Below are 20,873 nucleotides of genomic sequence, written 5' to 3' on the forward strand. Positions count from 1 at the left end.
GCCCTTTTGCTTTGCACTTATATGTTTTTTATGTGGTGAATAAACCATTGTATTAAGTAGCAGCTCTACACAGTGCTTCCAAAGTGATGGCTTTACAGCTTGTGTATTTACGTTCAAGTGCTAAGTGCTAAACATGGCCCATTAGCATATTTCACACATGCTGTTCTTTTTTTTAAAGGCACAGGTTTCTTCCTTTTTTTTCAGCATGCAAGCAGGCCACAAATAGTTTCTTTCTGCTGACTCAAAAGACACAAGATAGGATTTTATAGCCTTTATTAGACAGTCTGACATTTTGGATTGACTAATGGAAAATGAGTTGAATTTTTTCCATGATAAGTCTTGTTAATGAGGGCCTTTGGGGCTTTGTGTCAGAAATGTTAGTATTAAATGCTTTATGATTAAGACTAGACTAATATTCTATTGTAAAGCTGGAACCTTTATGCTAGGGGAAATTATTTGTGAATATTTTCAGTGTCATTTATGCATCCCCTTACTTTAATGTTGGCATGAGATTCCGATCTATATACATCTGCAGTTTTCAGGCTTGTGCATTATTTTTCATACACATTTAAGGTCCTACAGAAATGTGCTATGTTTGTAAAGATTTTTTTTGTCTGATTTCCAGGTGGACAGAATAAGGAAGTATAATAGGGAAGCACCATAGTTTCATTTGTCTGTGCAAGCTTTTTGTGTGCTTGGAAAAAGCCAGAAACATTTTTCATTTGCTTACTTTTATTTTAATAAAAATGCTAACATTCTAAACATTAGAATAACAGTGGGGCGAGATACTGTGGTTTCATCTGTGGTTTGCCAGAATGTGACAGGATGTCCTTAGTGGGGTGGAAACAGGGTTATGTGGATATTCTAATTGCATTCTATGCATGTGATATGTTTGTATTCAGCACTTTGTCCGTAGGTATTTATGTCAAAAAATGTCTTGCTTGAAATGTTCTTTCTATTTGGATGAATACAGGGAAATGTGTTTGCTTTCTTTAAGTTCTTGCTTCCTGTTTTTTTGTATAACAGATGATCAGAACTTCTCTATAAAATACTTCCATCTGGTGAGTCATAATGTAATGTTTCTGCAAGCTGTTTTGCATATACTGTGTGTGTGTGTGTGTGTGTGTTTGTGCATGTGGGGTGAAGTTTTAATAGTGTTACTGTGGTTAAGGTAAAAAAAAAAAGGTTAAAACTTTTTTTGAGTTATTTATTTTTAACCAGGCAAGTCATTAAGATTAAGAACAGCTTCTTTTTACAATGGTAGCCTGGGAAAAGGCAGTGCCCCCTGAGAAAAACAAAAAAAATGTACAACATATCAAGAAAATGACAATAAGAAAAAGGACAGAGGACAAAAACAAAATAAAGCATCAAGACTGAATCACATTTCTTAATTTGACCTCTACCCCGTTTTCAAGTGAACAGGATAGTACTTCATAAGTCTGATACGTCATCAGAACACAAAAAATTTCAGATCTGCTGCCAGTCTGCAGTGATATTAGATCATATGGACTTTATTGTAATTAAATTTAGGGCAACATGTCTTACAATCATATTATCACCCACTCCTAAATCTGATGATAAACCTGAATTCAGCTGCTTATTCAATGTTTTTGTTCAAAACTTCCAGTTCCACCATAAATTTTGCAGTAGCCAAAGGAGCTGAAACGTAATTGGTTCACCATTCCAATATTTGCGTGTTTTACTCTTGTTTTGAAGTAAAGGGACAATGCACTGAAACTACATGAAACTAAAGATAATGCACTGGTTGTCATAGTTGATTAAAAGAGAAAATACTGATATTTGTGGTTTTCTTTGGTTGCTTGCGTTACTTTCTTTCCCTTTTTCCCAACAAGAATTGAGACACCTCGACCCCTAGACAAAATGAGGGGGTAGGGCTAAGTGGTAAAATAGGATTCATCCTAAAACAACAACAAAAACTAAAATGGTAGTAGTGAATCTGTCTCACAACAGTTACATTTAATGTTTAAAATATTTGCAACAGAATTCTTAAATACTGACATGGGGATCCAATCTTAATCATGTTTTCACTAATTTTTTCATGTTTTAACTAATAAGTAACTAGTAAGAGTAAATAAAATACGGACATCCATTGTTCTTAGCTGTTTCCCTTTAAAGCAAACCATTTGAAGTTTGTGAAATACATTACTAAAACTAATTTGAGAAACGTGCTGAGAAACCTAAACCTCATGACTGACATCTTTAAACACGACATGAATGCTGCCTTGAAGAGTAATATAACTGGATACAGCCAGTAAGTGAGAGCTAGCTAGCCACAGCATGACACAAAAAGCCAAAACCACACTGGATTTTTTCTTTCTCACAGGGACATATATATATATATATATAAAAAAAAAAAAAATATATATATATATATATATATATATATATATATATATATATATAAAATATATATATATATAATTTTTTTTTTTTTTTTTTTTTTTTTTTTTTAAATGTAATTATGTATTTATTTTTGGATACATATACTTAATTAACCATAACAACCTTCTTTTCAGAAATGTTGGGATTTTTTGTAAAATGGAGTAAAACCGTTATTTAAAAAGGGGGGGATAGAAGCACATTTGGCAATGTGCTGTATCACATTTCCTGTTACTTACACTTTTTAAATGTTTTGAAACGGGGGGAAAAGTTTTGCAAGTGGATTTTTGCCCATTCTTGCTCAACAAAGCTGAGCTGCTCAAGAGTTTGTGGTCTCTGTTTTCTGATTCTCCTCTATATGATGCACCATACATTTTCAGTAGGAGACAGATTTTTTTAGACACTCACACTGTATAGATGCTTAGCTGTTGCAGATTGTCCTGAATGAGGCGTGGCATTGCCTTTCTAAAATATGCATGGACATCTCCAGGAAAAGGCATCACTTTAACAGTATCTATTCAGGCCATAACTATTTTGAGTTTCATTACAACAGGGAAAAATGGAAAAATCAGAAAACTGTAAAGGTGTTTTGATTTATTTATTAGTTAGTTTGATTGAAGTGAGGATGGATAATTTTTCCTGAAAATCAAATTGTGAGAAGCAGAATAAAATAGAACATAGAACATTTTGTAATATAAAAAAAGAAAAAAGAAAAAATTTTATATTCACTTTTCTATTTAAGTCTCAAGATGTCTGAAATTTTAAGTTGTAAATGTTACACTTGCTTTTAGTGTGATTAGTGTTACATAATGGTGTAACTTCAATATTCTGTAAATAACACAGTCAAAATATTTGTGAAGGGCTAAAATAAGAGTGAGCACCAAATGTGAATTTTTAATATATTTACAGGATACAAAAAAGATCATCAGTGAATATACTAAGATAAAATTGCTGTACTTTTGTCAGTTAAAATAAAGTTAAGAAAGAATCACAGATTCTTGTTTTGTATGAAACATAATGAGCATTTTACTGTAACTTTGATGTGTCAGATTGACCCGGATATTGACAGAGACGAGAGCAACCACCCAGAGAGAAAAAAACTGAAGCTTAAAGAAATTTACCTCACAAAACTACTCTCAACTAAGGTATGTTTAAATGGATGGACTAATGCCAGTGTCTTAGAGACTCCATGCAAAGCACATTTTTGCCATTTTTTTGTCTTTTCTCTCAAATTCCAGATTGCCACAATGATTATGTGATAAATTAAACACGTTTATGAAAGCGAGAACACTTTTGCATTGACATGCACTTGAATGAATGTGTCTAGCTAGAATTGCAAACATACAATTTTGTTTTCTAATTCTTCGAAGAGTACATAAAACTTAAGCCAAACTACACAGAAATAGTATAAAATAAATATACAAACCGGATTCCAAAAGCTTTGGGACACTAAACAAATTCTGAATAAAAACTGAATGCAATGATGTGAAGATGGCAAATGTCAATATTTTATTTGTAATAGAACATAGATGACAGATCAAAAGTTTAATCTGAGTAAATGTAACATTTTAAAGGAAAAATATGTTGATTCAAAATTTCAGTGTCAACAAATCCCAAAAAAGTTGGGACAATTAGCAAAAAGTGGCTGGAAAAAGGAAATTGAGCATATAACGAACAGCTGGAAGACCAATTAACACTAATTAGGTCAATTGACAACATGATTGAGTATAAAAAGAGCTTCTCAGAGTGTCAGTGTCTCGCTAAACCCAAGATGGTAAGAGGATCACCAATTCCACCATTGTTGTGCAGAAAGATAGTGCAGCAATACCAGAATGGTGTTACCCAGCGTAAAATAGACTTTTTAAGACTTTTAAGTTATCATCATCAACTGTGCATAACATCATCAAAAGATTCAGAGAATCTGGAACAATTGCTGTGCGTAAGGGTCAAGGCCGTAAAACTCTACTGGATGCTTGTGATCTCCGGGCCCTTAAACATCACTGCACCTCAAACAGGAATGCCACTGTCAAGGAAATAACAGAATGGGCTCAGGAATACTTCCAGAAAGCATTGTCAGTGAACACAATCCACCGTGCCGTTACCAGCTGAAACTCCACAGTCCAATGAGGAAGCTATTTCTAAGCAAGCTCCACAAGCTCAGACGTTTGCACTGGGCCAGGGGTCTTTTAAAATGGAGTGTGGCAAAATGGAAGACTGTTCTGTGGTCAGATGAGTCACAATTTGAAGTTCTTTATGGAACACTGGGACGCCATGTCATCCGGACCAGAGAGGACAAGGATAACCCAAGTTGTTATCAACACTCCGTTCAGAAGCCTGCACCACTGATGGTATGGGGTTGCATAAGTGCTTGTGGCATGGACAGCTTGCATGTCTGGAAAGGCACCATTAATGCAGAGAACTATGTTCAGGTTCTACAACAACATATGCTCCCATCTAGACGTCATCTCTTTCAGGGAAGACCCTGCATTTTTCAACAAGATGATGCCAGACCACATTCTGCAGCAAACACAACATCATGGCTACGTAGGAGAAGGATCCGGGTACTGAAATGGCCAGCCTGCAGTCCAGATCTTTCACCTGTAGAGAACATTTGGCGCATCATAAAGAGGAAGGTGCGACAAAGAAGGCCCAAGACGATCGAACAGTTAGAGGCCTGTATTAGACATGAATGGGAGAGCATTCCTATTTCTAAACTTGAGAAACTGGTCTCCTCTGTCCCCAGACGTCTGTTGAGTGTTGTAAGAAGGGGGATGTCACACAGTGGTAAAAAATGGCCTTGTCCCAACTTTTTGGGGATTTGTTGATGCCATGAAATGTTAAAACATTTTTCCCTTAAAATGATACATTCTCTCAGTTTAAACTTTTGATCTGTGATTTGTGTTCTATTCTGAATAAAATATTAGATATTGGCACCTCCACATCATTGCATTCATTTATTTATTTATTTATTTTAATTTGTTTAGTGTCCCAACTTTTTTGGAATCCGGGTTGTATTTCCTTTATAAGAAATTTTTAAGACTGGTTTTGCTCATCTCAGGTGGCAGTACATTCTTTCGTGGAGAACCTCTTCAGGAGTATCTGGGGGATGCCCAACAACAAAGCTCCCTTGGCAGTGAAGTACTTCTTTGATTTCCTGGATGCACAGGCTGAGAAGAAAAAGATCATGGATCCAGATGTTGTTCACATCTGGAAAACAAACAGGTACTGAATTACACCAAGTTCCCTAAACCTTCCTCTTACAATGCAAAAACCGAAAGTTATGTCAAAATTACAAAAATAATTTAGAATAAAATCTTGTTACTTTAACTGACATAAAATGTTTAGAAAAGATTCTCCTTTTGTATTATTATTATTTATTTTTTTTTAAATAATATTACTACTTTGTAGATAGTTTTTTACACCCTAACCTTCATAACATGTTCCAGACAACAGCTGAAGGTCCAAACAAAAGTCTTTGGGTCAGAATATCTAAGCTTTATTAAGAAAGCAGTAATCTACCCTTATTAAATCCTCCAACATCTTAAAATCTGGGGCCGGTTGCACAAAACAGGTTAAGGTTAAGTTAGGTTAAACAGGTTAGGTTAAGATTTTTAATAAAAAAGGTTAAGGTTTCTTTAAAATAAAATTGGTTGCACAAAATATCCTGTCTTTCCTTAAGGTTTCCTTAAAATTTTCACTGTATTATTATCCCTTAAGGAATCTTAGGGAGGTTTATTAAACCATTGCACAAATCACCTTAGCAACCAAATTAAGGAAAACAATTTAAGGTACCTCTGATTATAGGTTTGATCAGCAGTCAATACTAGATTTGTCCAACCGTCTTGAGTTGGATTGCGCTACTTTCCGCAGCTGTGCTTTTCCTGTTACGATGCAGTAAATGATTGCTCTCTGATTCTATGCTACTGGATCCTTTCAGTCAGTAATAGGGGAGGTAGTTCATGTCCACAAGTCAACATCACATTGCAGCATCATTCATCGAGTTTCAAACGCAAAAGTTTGTGAGCTGGTACAAGAGGCGATAAACACAGTGAGTGCATGTAAACAACGGTTTTCATGGAAACAATAAAATGTTAATCCCATAAAAAATCTGTTAATGCAGTAAATTTCCTTACGTAAAGAAATCTTTTAAGGGATTCTGTGCAACATACTTAAGTCATACTTAAGCTGAAAACTTAAGGTGTTTTTTGCAACCGGCCCCTGGACCTTGTGTAGTTTGGGGATGGTCCATATCCTCATTTTTCATACAGACATATTTTCTCAAAATGTTATTGCAGTATACGGTATTACTGTCGGGACGGTGTGTGTGTGTGTTGTGGCGTGGGAGGGTGCACTATCGAGCTACACTGATAATGTGAGCTATATGTGAGCACAAAGTCGAGTGAAGGGTTTTCTGAGAGTTTTGTTTGTTTTCATCCTTCTTACTCTTATCCCAAGCTCAGCGCTAAACTCACAACTGCGGTGGGCTACTGGGCTTGGTTTTTCTACACCTGTTTTCAGACTGTCAAATCTCTAGTCAGTGAGTTCCCACGGCGCCCCGTCCCTGTACTTCACTTAAATGCACAAAAATGCTTGGTCATATTCTTAAAGACACAGAACAGAAATTTGACAAAGGACACACACGACATAAATACCACCCTCATTTTGAGATACTGTACACATTTTTAAATACTGTATTATCGTTATACCACCCAACCCTAGTGTACATGACTGCATGGGTAATCAGCTGTACACCTTCAGATATGGAAGGTTCAAGATTGGTTATTGATTTTACACTAGTGAGTTTGCTCTTGCCTTTCAGCCTGCCACTCCGGTTCTGGGTGAACATTCTGAAGAATCCCAACTTTGTGTTCAGTGACCTAGAGAAGACACCTCACCTTGACAGCTGTTTATCTGTTATTGCCCAAGCCTTCATGGACTCTTTCTCCCTCACTGACCAACAACTGGGCAAGGTAATCTTGATCATAGGCATTTCAGGGTAAAGGAATACATTCTCCATTCTATAATATCACATTTATCTTTTCTCTCTTCACAGCACGCACCAACCAATAAGCTACTGTATGCCAAAGACATCCCCCAGTTTAAACAGGAAGTAAAGACATACTATAAGTTGGTCAGGGATCAACCAACTGCAAGCGGCCAAGATTTTAAGACATTTCTGCAAGACGAATCAAAGGTATCCCCAAACAATCACCACAATAAATAAATGACCCAAATTCCAATCTGAATTCAGCACATTTGCTAGAATATATAGTGTACTTTCAGTTTTTGTTTCTCGTACGATTTTGTGTTGTTGCTGATAGCACAGCTCAAAACCTGACTAAAAATGAAAATGAAATCAATTCTGAAGTACTTTCTTCTGCATCCTCCACAGAAACATGAAAATGAATTCAACGAATCTGCTGCCCTTCGAGAGCTATACAAATACATGTACCGCTATTACTCTGAGGTATGAGGGTAATGCCACACATTGTCATGGTTGTCTATCATGAAAAAAAAAATGCATTGTCTTTAGATAATTAGCTAATGGTAATGTATTATGCACTTTCAGAATGTGCTCAAGTGTTAAAATATGTCAGTAGTTGAGGCTGATATTATCTTCCTTATCGACTGCTTCCCTTCACATTAAATGTAATATTAGGAAGCAGAATATGCTTCATATTCTCAATTTTTAATACAAACATCCATTATGATGTGGTAAATAGTCTTTTTCTATATATTTTATTTCTGAGCTGCACCCCTGCTTCCTGAAAGGCTGAAAAACAGTGAGCTGGCCCTTAGGTTAAAAAGTTGAAGGTGAAACAAGTATTGTTTGTGGTTATCATCAGTCCCTAGTTTTCAATCAGGTGTACAATTGATTTAATAAATCCATTTGATCAAGGAGAATAGTAATTTTAATTATACACAAGCCCCACACACAGAGATACATTATTTACAGTACCAGTCAAACGCTGGGGCATCTTCTCAATAGTCATTGGTGGTATAGGGCTATTCACTGTATAGAAATGTGTACCAGCCCAACCTCTGCACAACCCAAGTTATGCCAAGAGTGTGCAAAGCTGTCATCAAAGCAAAAGGTGGCTACTTTGAAGAATCTAAAGTATAACCATATTCTGGTTTGTTTAACATTTTTTGTTAACAACATAACTCTGTATATGTTCCTTCCCAGTTTTAATGTCTTCCATATTCATTTAAAATGTACAATTGACTGGTACTGTACATTAACAATGTGTGGAAAATGGCCCAAGACAAAAGAAACCTTATACTTATATTAAGAAAGCTATATATTTAATACTAGTATGATTCAAAATCAAACTACTTTCTGTACAGTATTTGTTATAGACACTGAGGACCGATTAGTAATGGAAACTGTGGAACAGAGCAGCACTACAACAGGCATCTTTCATTTCCTCTTCTCAGTTTACATGATGCTGTCTGTTCTGAGGCTCACCCTGTGGTTTTTCTTGTTCCAGTTTTGTTTGTCTACAGACTAGCAAAACACAAGTTGCCATGAAGATAGTCTTTTGTATTTGAGAATCACTTAACTTTGAGCTTGATTTGCCTTTTAGGATGAGCATAAGAGGGTTTTAAGTCAGTTTGTTTCAACCCAGTACCCGAATGAAAGAAACACACTCGAAATATCCTCTTATGAGAGAATGTCTGCTTTGTGGTTTGTGAATCTGCAGGTCTTGTTGGTGGTACTCTGATCTAAGATGATCTGTGTTAACTTCCTGTGCTTACCCTCTAATCTCTGAAACCTTAGGCCAGTGTGTCTCATTGCAGAGGGATGAAATCTTGCACAAAATCTTGGCACCTTGGTTTAGGAAGGTTAAAGTCTAAAAATAATAGGGCATGTTTATTTCCACAGGAAAATATGAAGTTAAATCAGCTATAATAGTGTGCTATTCTTCACTGTACCTCAGTGTGCCACATTTATTCTGACCTTGCCATTTTGGTTTCAACTTGGTACAGATCATTCAAGAACTTGAGCAGAAGGAAGCATCTTCTAAACTGAAAGAGGAAATGCACCGTATAAAGGAACTTTTTGAGGACATGAAGAGAACTGTGTGGAACTGAGCTTCCGTCTGACAGTCTCCAGAGACAAAAGATGACTACTGCCTTAACTAAACTTTTCTACTCAACATTTTTGAGCAGCTCCTTCGTTACTTGTGGATTTCTTTGCAGACTCAGACTGTTCGCAAGACTACAAAATGTTATGAAGAGATGAGCTTAAAACATACTGCTCAAGATTTTAAAAACAGAACTAGTACATGCAACCTGCAAACCATAGTACACTCCACAAAGATGAAGTGGAGATGCTTTATCCTCTCAGGAAATGTAGAAATCCTGGTCTGAGCTAACCATTATATGCAAATATTAACATTCTGATAAATTATACTAACATAAGCTCTACTGCAGCCTTTTAAACAATTGTTCCTTTCACAGAAGCTGCACAATAACACTACCTAATGCCTTACCTGTGGTCACAAGATCATGTAAAATTGTGGCTTTAAGAGTGTTATCTATGTATTGAATGCTTCTAACACACTAATGATTGTTCAGGTTTTATACAATCCTACTGTATGCTATGCTCCTTTCACAGTTTGAAGCTAAACAAGTAATTGGTGTAGCATTTTATAGCTGAAGAACTAACACGATGCTAATTGGCTGTCTTTGTACCCTTTTTGACAAAGCAGAGATAGTCTATAATGCGATGCTGAATGCTGCAGACACCTGCTGCAGATGTGAGCTGCAGCACAGGAAGTTGCCTGACAATTCATGAGATATGAATTCTCAGAATAACAAGGCACAAGTAAATGTACATTCTCAATGGCTAAAGGGATTATCTGAGGGCTGTTTTACTGCCCTTTTTGCTGTTTTCAGAATAAAAAAATCTGTCCAGTTCCTCTGTTTTCAGCTAAGGTACAGTGCTCTCCCCTGCTGGTCTCCCCTGCAAATCACCCAAGAGTAATTAGGTCACTGCTTCTTGGAGACACTTACTGTAACTCTGTTCTGATTTTTGCAGTGTCTTCCATGTGTCAACACATCCACAGAATTTATTAGCTGTTGAGATCAGTCAGGTGTTTAAGAAAACCCCACCATTTTCAGAGAATTGTGAATATAAGTAATGTTTTACCATACACTGTCAGAACAACTGTCACTGTGCCTTAAGGGTACAAATTCAGTAACTGTAATTTGGGAAAATTGTACCTTATTCTATTTCAATTGTATATTTTAAACTTGTGCTGATTTCATCTCCAGGACTTTTTTTTATTTTTTATTTTACATAGTTCTATAATCAAAAAAGATTACAAATTTTCACCTCTTCTTCAGGAGAAAAATGTAATACTCCTTTAACTGATAAATTTACATTGTTTGTACCGTGTAAATGTGTACATTTGTTTGTACTGTGACAGTGTACATTTTTTGTCTGAGTGTGTAGATTTAGGCAAAAGCCCCTACACCTGGGGTCATCAGTTCTAGTCCTACAAAGCTGGCATAGAGTTGCTATTGGGGATTTCCTGTTTAAACATGGCTTCTAAATTTAGTACTGAAGTGCAGAGTTTTGTATGCATGAAGTGTGTTCTGAAATGGGAAATCACCCAGCTATACAGCACTTAATCTTCATGATCAGAAATATCCAACCTTAATATAAACAATTAAAATCTTCTGACACTTGTTTTTCATTACATTTAATTTCTGAAAAAGAAATTAGAAATAACAGTTTAGACAACAAAATTTGAGAAAAAGTTTCCCAGATTTCAACGTCACTGATTATAATAATAGTAAAGTTATCCTCCACTGTCAGAAAAACTGTCAATGTTGTAGTACCCTCATATTCATTACCATTATGTTAGGGAACTAAGTTGTACCTTATTCTGTTATAATTGTAATGTTTAAAATTGTGCCATTTTCATACTCCCCATTTCATCTCAAGGACTTATATCCTTTTATTTTACACAGTTCTACAATCAAAAAACATTCAAAACTGGAACCACTCTTTTTGTACTTCTGAAGCTTGAAACAAAGAGGAGAGGCAGTAATAACATGAAATGGCATTGGCATCTTACGTACGGGTGATAGTGGCATATCCATTACATTTTTTTGTTATTGTGATAGTGGCATATGTCAATGGTTTTTGTGACATTGTCATATATTTCATTGTGGACCATCTGCCAGTAGCCTATGTTTAACAAGCACTTAGATGTTTTTACAGGCACCTAGCTAAAAGTTGGTGCCAAACATCCATATGCTAGCTAAACGTAGGTGACCTAAATTCTAGTAAACAGACCTAAATGCCAAATAAGTAGCATGTTGCAAACTTATAGTATCCCATATGAGCACATAGCCCAATGTCACTTTGTTCACAGATCACTGAACTACAAGCTGTTCCCATGCTAATATGACGATAAATATGTGTCAGCACAAAAAGCTGAGAACTAAAAATCATTTATACGTGCCAGTATCTACTGCCAAGGACGGTGGTCTCTCAAATTGGCCCAATTTAAAACACTGCATGTCAGGTACTTGAAACCAAGACATTAAGACATTCTGCATTAGGCTCATAAATAAATTAATAATTTAATTAATAGCCACTAGAGGGGACAAACGTCTGCTCATTTTAATTAATTTAACTTTCAGAAAAAGGTGAAACGTGGCCTGGCACATTAAATATTTTTTTATTCGAAAAAAAAAAAGAAATATAAACAGATCACTAAACATTAAAGAAAAAAATACTATATTTAAAGTTTTTTTCTCTGTATAAGCGGTGTTATTTTTGTTTTTATGAAACGTGATAACATAAAGGGCCTTTATTTTAAAATGACATAAAAGAATGCCTTGGTATTAAATGACATATTCAGAATGTACTATCATTTGTACATTAAATTGGTGAAGCATTCCTTTTTAATAAATTTAGTATAAAATCGATAGAAATGTCATCATTTAAGATTATTTATTTTGAAATGCCACAATGTCTCGATATCGTCATGACTTGTGGCTTTTCTTTTGAAGTCAGTTCACCTACACGCTCTTACCCTAATGTTTAGGTACAGGTGTCGATGACACTCACCCGGGCGTAAGATGCCGATGCCATTGGCTTGTGCCAGCGTCACCCGAACGTAAAGTGTCGATGCCTTGTTATTACCGCTACTGACAAAGAGGGGGGCTATGACCCATCTTCACAACAAAGGCTGAGCCCTAGGACAATGTTTCTTTTTAAACTTTTTTTGCCTTCTTACTTGAACTGTTACTTGAATATTCTATACATTTTCACTCTTATTCTGCCCCTAACAACCTTTGAGTGCACTGCAACAAACTCTATATTTGTTTATAAAGATAAAATTTAAGCTAATCAAATCCTTCAGTGAAATATACTGGAAATATTATCTTTGTACATTTGTCAGTTGAGTAAAAGTCCAAGACAATGAACAAATCACTTGTTTTTTTGTTTTGTTTTTATTGCATTTTACACAATGTCCCAAGTTTGTGGAAAGGTTTTATAAAAGGGTTATACTTTTGTAAATAAATATCAAATATCAATTTCAATATAATATCATATCAGAATATTATGACCACCTCCTCATTTCTAAACTCATTGTGTATTTTCTCGGCTGCACTGACCATACAAGAGCACTTTGTATTTCTAGTGTTTCATGCAGTAACATAGTGTTGGACACACACAGTGACAGAGGTGTAGCTTATATACATGAAGTAATGATTTGAGATCATTGTGGTTTGAGGAAGTGAAGTGAGGTAATCTATGCTGCCTCCTAAGGTCAAAATTGAGTGTCGCTGAAAAAGGATAAGAGTGCCCCCTAAAGGCTGTAATTGGAAATGAATAGACATCTGAGGAGCTGCTTTTTGTTAGAGTTTATTTGCTTGGGTTTCTAAATTTTTAAGGATATATTTGTCCTTGGGGTTCGATTCCCGCTCCGGGTGACTGTCTGTGAGGAGTTGGTGTGTTCTCCCCGTGTTCCTCCGGGTGCTCCGGTTTCCTCCCACAGTCCAAAAACACACGTTGCAGGTGGATTGGCGACTCGAAAGTGTCCGTAGGTGTGAGTGTGTGAGTGAATGTGTCTGTGTTGCCCTGTGAAGGACTGGCGTCCCCTCCAGGGTGTATTCCCGCCTTGCGCCCGATGATTCCAGGTGGGCTCTGGACCCCCCGCGACCCTGAATTGGATGGGCGGTTACAGATAATGGATGGATATTTGTCCTTGTTCCCTCCTCCTCATTCCTTCTCCACTAAATCTTCCTTCTCTTCCTTTCTTTCACTCTCTGTCTCCAACTACAGATGAGTGGTCAGTAATCACACCATCATATCAGTAATCAATAATCAAATTCTCATTATATCAATGAGCAATATCTTACCATTAGCTTCCCTTTCCTCTTTCTCTCCTTAACTCCTCTCCTCTCTATCCTCGTCTATCTTTCTCCCTCTTGTCTCGCTCCTGTGCTCGATCCTCCACTCTCCTCTCTCGCCTGTCCTTCCTTTGCTTTCTCCTTCATCTCCTTTCTCTCATGTGTGCTCCTCCTTGCTCCTCTCTTTCCTTTGAGTCCTCCTCTCTCTCCACTTCTTCCTCCTCCATTTCCTCCTCTCTCCTCTGTTCAATACTCTACACCCCCTCTTCATTTCTTCGATCCTCCTTCCCTTCCTCTTTTTCCTCTTGTCTCTCCTCCTGGCACTCTTCAGCTTCATCCTTTATCACACCACCCTTGTCGTTTTTTGTCCTCCTCTGTCTTCTTTCTGTTCTCCTCTCTCCTCCATCTCCACTTCTCTCTCTTCACCCTCCCTCTCACTCTCCTTTGTTTCAACCCCTCTCTCTTCTCCTCCTCTTTCTCCTCCTCACTATCCTTCTTCCTCTCCCTCTCCTCCTTCACCTCCTCTCTCTCATCTTCCCTCTCCTCCCTCTTCCTCTCATTCTCCTCTCTCTTATCTTCTCTCATCTTCCCTCTCCTCCCTCAGTCTCCTCTTTCTCCTCAGCGTGTACTGACCGGCGACAGAGTTCCATGAACTCAGCGTGTACTGACCAGCGACAGAGCTCCGTGGACTCAGCGTCTACTGACCGGCGACAGAGCTCCGTGAACTCAGCGTGTACTGACCGGCGACAGAGCTCCGTGAACTCAGCGTGTACTGACCGGCGACAGAGCTCCGTGAACTCAGCGTGTACTGACCGGCGACAGAGCTCCGTGGACTCAGCGTGTACTGACCGGCGACAGAGATCCGTGGACTCAGCGTGTACTGACCGGCGACGGAGATCCGTGGACTCAGCGTCTACTGACCGGCGACAGAGCTCCGTGGACTCAGCGTGTGCTGACCGGCGACGGAGCTCCGTGGACTCAGCGTGTACTGACCGGCGACGGAGATCCTTGGACTCAGCGTGTACTGACCGGCGACGGAGCTCCGTGGACTCAGCGTGTACTGACCGGCGACAGAGCTCCGTGGACTCAGCGTGTACTGACCGGCGACAGAGATCGGTGGACTCAGCGTCTACTGACCGGCGACAGAGCTCCGTGAACTCAGCGTGTACTGACCGGCGACAGAGCTCCGTGGACTCAGCGTGTACTGACCGGCGAAAGAGCTCTGGACGCAGCGTGTCCTGACATTATATGTATCCTGATATTATGTCCATGTCAGCCTCCACCTTCAGCATCAGCTCCACCTCCCCTCCTCCTTAAATAAGGCAAAGACAATGGTCAGCTATAAACAGTCCATAATAATAATAATAAGTTAACAATAAACATTTAAGTTATTAAAAATAGCTTGCAGCTATTTCCCGCTGTAGCCAATCAACTGACATTTTTATCAAATGACAACAGAGTTGTGAAGTTCGAAAAAAGACATTCCCCCAGGAGCACAGTGCAGCACAGAACATGAGTACAGACAACACATGGACTGGGCTTAAACGTGCTGAGCTCTAAGGACTGAGGACTTCTTTGCAAATAGCTGTTATTGCTGCCAATGTAAAACATTACATTGCGAATAGGATGAGGAAAGCAACCATCACACTGTCTGCCTGGATGTCTGCTCTGCAGTTCTGGTGGCCCCATAACACTCTTCCTACAAACAAAAGCCAAGGGGATAACATTAGTGAGGGGTGGGGGGGATTGGGCTAATTGCCTCATAGCTGCAAATTTATTTGACGTAGTACATATTAAGCAAAACCACAATGTTACTTACATTAATAGGTCCCACTTACGCTCAAATACTGAGAATATACAGGTGCTGGTCATAAATTTAGAATATCATGAAAAAGTTGATTTATTTCAGTGATTCAATTCAAACTTGTATATTACACTCATTCATTACACACAGACTGATATATTTCAAGTGTTTATTTTTTTTATTTGATGATTATAACTGACTAACTAATCAAAAAAACCCAAATTCAGTATCTCAGAAAATTAGAATATTGTGAAAGGTTCAATTAACTCAAAACACCTGCAAAGGCCTTTAAATGTTCTCTCAGTCTAGTTCTGTAGGCTACACAATCATGGGGAAGACTGCTGATTTGACAGTTGTCCAAAAGACGAACATTGACACCTTACACAAGCAGGGCAAGACACAAAAGGTCATTGCTAAAGAAGCTGGCTGTTCACAGAGCTCTGTGTCCAAGCACATTAATAGAGAGGCGAAGACAAAGAAAAGATGTGGTAGAAAATAGTGTACAAGCAATAGGGATAACCGCACCCTGAAGAGGATTGTGAAACAAAACCCATTCAAAAATGTGGGGGAGATTCACAAAGACTGGACTGCAGCTGGAGTCAGTGCTTCAAGAACCACCACACATACGTATGCAAGACATGGATTTCAGCGTCGCATTCCTTGTGTCGAGCCACTCTTGAACAAGAGACAGTGTCAGAAGCGTCTCGATTCCACAAAGGACAGGACTGCTGCTGAGAGGTCCAAAGTTAATTCTCTGAAGAAAGTAAATTTTGCAAATCAAGGTCCCAGTCTGGAGGAAGAGAGGAGAGACACAGTATCCACGTTGCTTGAGGTCCAGTGTAAAGTTTCCACAGTCAGTGATGTTTGCGGTGCCATTTTATCTGCTTGTGTTGATCCACTGTGTTTTCTGAGGTCCAAAGCAGCCATCTACCAGGAAGTTTTAGAGCACTTCATGCTTCCTGCTGCAGACCAACTTTATGGAGATGCAGATTTCATTCTCCAACAGGACTTGGCACCTGCTCACTTTACCAAAACTACCAGTACCTGGTTTAAGGACCATGGTATCCCTGTTCTTAATTGGCCAGCAAACTCACCTGACCTTAACCCCATAGAAAATCTAAGCCAGACCAAACAATGCAGAAGAGCTGAAGGCCAGTATGAGAGCAACCTGGGCTCTCATAACACCTGAGCAGTGCCACAGACTGATCAACTCCATGCCATGCTGCACTGCTGCAGCAATTCAGGCAGCAGGAGCCCCAACTAAGTATTGAGTGCTGTACATGCTCACATTTTTCAGTTGGCCAGCATTTCTAAAAATCCTTTTTTTGTATTGGTCTTAAGTAATATTCTAATTTTCTGAGATACTGAATTTGGGGTTTTCATTAGTTGTCAGTTATAATCATCAAATTAATAGAAATAAACACTTGAAACATATCAGTCTGTGTGTAATGAATGAGTATAATATACAAGTTTCATTTTTTAAATGGAATTACTGAAATAAATAAACTTTTCATGATATTCTAATTTTATGACTAGCACCTGTAGACTGGTACAATCAATGTGCATTTGTTGTATAGTTGTAGTTTAATAACCTAGATGTCTGAATCTGACAGCAAATATAGATTCTCAATTAAATCTTTATTTATTTTAATACGTGGATATATTACAAAAAAAATCAATCAATTTTATTATTATTATTATTATTATTATCCTCTCACCTGATTGGCCTTTGGAGGAGCTGCTGGCTTTACAAAAATTTTCAAATATGCATTTACAGGTAGAAAAACAAAACTGAGTTGTGAACTAATAACTCATAATATACAGGTGACAGTAAAATATACATGGTACATTGGCTTTCGCCAATGGGAGGCCTAAAATCCAGGCATATTTAAACCACACATTGTAGCTGACAACGGAACATAAATTCTCTGTGAACGTTTGAAATTTATTATTCATAACATAATGAGCTAAGCACTGACATATGTGCCCAAAGTGAGCAGTGTGAAGACAACAACACTAGCAAGCTGATCCCCATGGCATCTGATGAGTCATAAATCCTGAATTATATGGCAAGCTGTTTAAGCTTTAATTATTTTTTCTTGATATCAAGGATTCAATTTACACATCTTACTAGTAAGATTTCAATTTTCACTAGTGAAAATTCAATTTGTGATATCAGGAATTTAATATTTACTACTATACATTTAATTCTTGATATCCGAAATTTAATTTTCACTAGTGAATATTAAATTTCTGATGTCAAAAATTGAATTTTTACTAGTGAATATGTAATTTCTGATATCAAGAATTATATGTTTACTGGTAAAAATTTTATTTCTGATATCAACAATTAAATTCTTACTAGTAAAATTTGAATTCTTACTAGTGATAATTCAAGAATTTCCCCATTCAATTTAATGGGGGAAACATTTTTACTAGTAAAAACTCAATTCTTGGTATCAGAAAATATATTTTCACATGTAAAATTTTAATACTTGATATCAACAAATCAATTTTTACATGTGAAAATTTTATTTTGGATATCAAGAATTAAACTTTTACTAGTCAAAATTTAATCCTTGATATCAAAAAATATATTTTCACACGTAAGATTTCAATTTCCACTAGTAAAAATTGGTAATCTGGAACAAGTTTGAGAAGTAAACGAGATGGCATCCAGCAATTTTTGAGTGACTGCCGTAGAATATTTTTAGAATGTACAAGGAAACAAGCAACCAGAGCTTTAAATATTACATCTATTATATTAAATATTAAATCTCTAATATTTACAATTTGCCGTCCTAAGACGTTCTAAATCAACGTGTTAACGGATGTCATGTCTGCGTACAGACCCAAAAGGCGAGCCATAGAATCCAACATGTTCTGAGCCCAACGGCCTTCTATAGTGGTACACGCACACACACTCGCCCAGTGCCTCGAGGCCCGTGTGATGCGCTGTGTGTGTGTGCGCTCATTGGCTGGCTGCTGAGACTCCGCCCCACACTAAGCGCCCAGGCCTCAGCTCTGAGCGGAGGAGAGCCGCGCTCGGTATGGAGCCCGAGCCGAAAGGACAGCGGAGAGACTCTGCACACTGAACGCTATCTCCCCCCCGAGAGCTGATGACATTCAATGTACCATAGCTGACTGTGAGGTGTGTGCAGTTATGTGTTTACAGACGGCGGAGGAGACAGGGCGCTGAGCAGAGAACTACGATGAACAAGAGAGAAGATCTGATCCCGGGCTGAGGATAAATCATTCATACGACGCCGTCATGGCTGGACTAATCAAGAAACAGATCCTCAAGCACCTTTCCAGGTCAGTCTCCAGCCTCGTCGGCCCTTTGTTTTCACCGCGGTCATACTGACCATTCGTCGCATTTCCCAAATGCCTCTTTTATCCAACAACAACAACCGGTCAAATCAGTGTAGCTAGCCAGCTAGCCGTGACCTGCGGGTATGTCTCAAATGGCTCCGAACTCCTTATCTAGTGCTCTTCATGGGTTGTGGAACACTTTGGTTCTACACCACAGTAGTGCCCTTAATGTTAGCCAGTGTGTTGTGTAAATTTGTCAGACTATAAAGCTGTCTACTACATTTATATAAAGCGCACTCTATGAGAAGCGATATAAATGACACACGGAAATTAGTGCACTACAGAGGGAACACGGAGCCGTTTGAGACATGTCCCAACTGTCACTAGACGGCATTAGCGGAGAGCTAACGTGAACTGGTTATTGTTAAACAACCGAGCGCTGACGCTACAGACTCAGCGGCTACAATTTATTTTTCCTTATATGACTGTATGCCAGTTGTCCGTTAGTGGATGGAATTTAACGACGCGCTGTCGGTTATTGAAGGCGGAGACCGCTAGCTAACGCCCGCTAAAGTCAGGCTGTGTAAGGCCGTCAGAGAGCTCAAACATCATTTCCCTGTATACCTGCATTATCTCAGCAGTGATATTGCTTTTCCAGCTGACACACTAAGGGGTGTTAAATAGATGTTTTTCTCCCGGTTTTCAACCCATCTGAACAGATTAATTTGAATTAAGATCGCTCTCCATTTGTAGATATGAAAATTTTAAATGTATCGCGATATTTCAAGACCACGATGCGGATTGATGATGGTTTTAAAAGTGGCTTTGACATAACTCTCCGCCCACATCTCCACTGCTCACCTACATTAAGAAAGCCTCATACCACAAGTTGACAGCATTATCTACTCAGGTACACAGTGTTTCCTCTAGAATTTTATTTATTTATTTTTATATTTTGCAGCAGTGGAAATTGCAAGAACATTCTGTGATAAATTACAAGTTACAATACTAGTAATTCTTTGTATAGGGAGGAATAAAACAAATACATGTGTAAGTTACTGTACTATACATGACAAACTGGATAGAGGAATCTTTTTTCTTTATTAATATTTATCTCAGTTTAGTTTTGATGATTTCTGAATTAAATGTTTGGGTCAAACTTGGTTATATGATTAATCTGTGTTAAAAATTAACACATTATCCCAGACGGTACTATTTTAAAGTTTTGTATGTAGAATCTACAGGCTCCATTCAATAGGCAGTATCTCTCTCTCTCTCTCTCTCTCTCTCTCTCTCTCTCTCTCTCTCTCTCTCTCTCTGTCTCTCTCGTTTGCTTGTCAGGTGTGTAGAACAGCATGGTAGGCATAATTCTTCCACTTCCTGTATTCTTCGCTCCTAAAAAGCCCTCTGGTTTTGTAATTGCGGTTTCAAGTAATTGTTTCATTTCTGATGGAGCAGTGGCAAAAATTAAGCAGCTATGGGCCGCCGCCACAAAATACATGTAGCGGAAACACTGGGTGTATGATGTAAGAAAGTCTGGTTTCATGATTCAATGGTAAAAGGTGTCTGTTGAAGACACAGATATTGCTTCTACCTTGGTTGGGATTTAACACTATTAACTGTTCTAAAAAGCATTCAGTTTGGTGATTAGGACATGGTTACTGCAAATAAGAGTATTAATAAACGAAAGCTTTTAAAAATATATGTCTCACTATATTGTTGTTATCTATTAATTTATGCTACAATTGAAAAGGATTGAGATTGATCAGACTCTGGTCTGTTAATTATGGGATGGCAGTGAACATGGATGTTTTTTGCTACATATGTGATAGATTATGATTCAGACTTCTTCAAGGATACAAAGGTGAAGCATTCATGTCTACAAATATTTTCCTGTTGGACACAATATGTCTCTCTCTGTTTTATCAACAGCATTACTTTTGTCCCCATTGTTTATGATCTAAGGCCTACCCACCTG

The 20,873-nt window shown here is 38.0% G+C and overlaps 2 protein-coding genes across 2 annotated transcripts in view; both read left to right on the plus strand.

Annotated features, from left to right (window-relative positions):
• Positions 1–10,692, plus strand: part of plxnc1 (plexin C1) — a 43,877-nt gene extending 33,185 nt beyond the window's left edge. Inside the window, exons 25-31 of the mRNA XM_066666871.1 lie at positions 1,027–1,061; positions 3,450–3,545; positions 5,459–5,622; positions 7,220–7,370; positions 7,454–7,594; positions 7,793–7,867; positions 9,391–10,692. Of these exons, the coding sequence (XP_066522968.1) occupies positions 1,027–1,061; positions 3,450–3,545; positions 5,459–5,622; positions 7,220–7,370; positions 7,454–7,594; positions 7,793–7,867; positions 9,391–9,495 (767 nt within the window). The 3' untranslated portion in view covers positions 9,496–10,692. The remainder of the gene's footprint in view (positions 1–1,026; positions 1,062–3,449; positions 3,546–5,458; positions 5,623–7,219; positions 7,371–7,453; positions 7,595–7,792; positions 7,868–9,390) is intronic.
• Positions 10,693–18,614: 7,922 nt separating this feature from the next.
• Positions 18,615–20,873, plus strand: part of bltp3b (bridge-like lipid transfer protein family member 3B) — a 40,722-nt gene continuing 38,463 nt past the window's right edge. Inside the window, exon 1 of the mRNA XM_066667946.1 lies at positions 18,615–18,898. Within this exon, the coding sequence (XP_066524043.1) occupies positions 18,855–18,898 (44 nt within the window). The 5' untranslated portion in view covers positions 18,615–18,854. The remainder of the gene's footprint in view (positions 18,899–20,873) is intronic.

The sequence above is a fragment of the Hoplias malabaricus genome, chromosome 4 (assembly GCF_029633855.1).
Source record: "Hoplias malabaricus isolate fHopMal1 chromosome 4, fHopMal1.hap1, whole genome shotgun sequence".
Taxonomy (NCBI): Eukaryota; Metazoa; Chordata; class Actinopteri; order Characiformes; family Erythrinidae; genus Hoplias; species Hoplias malabaricus.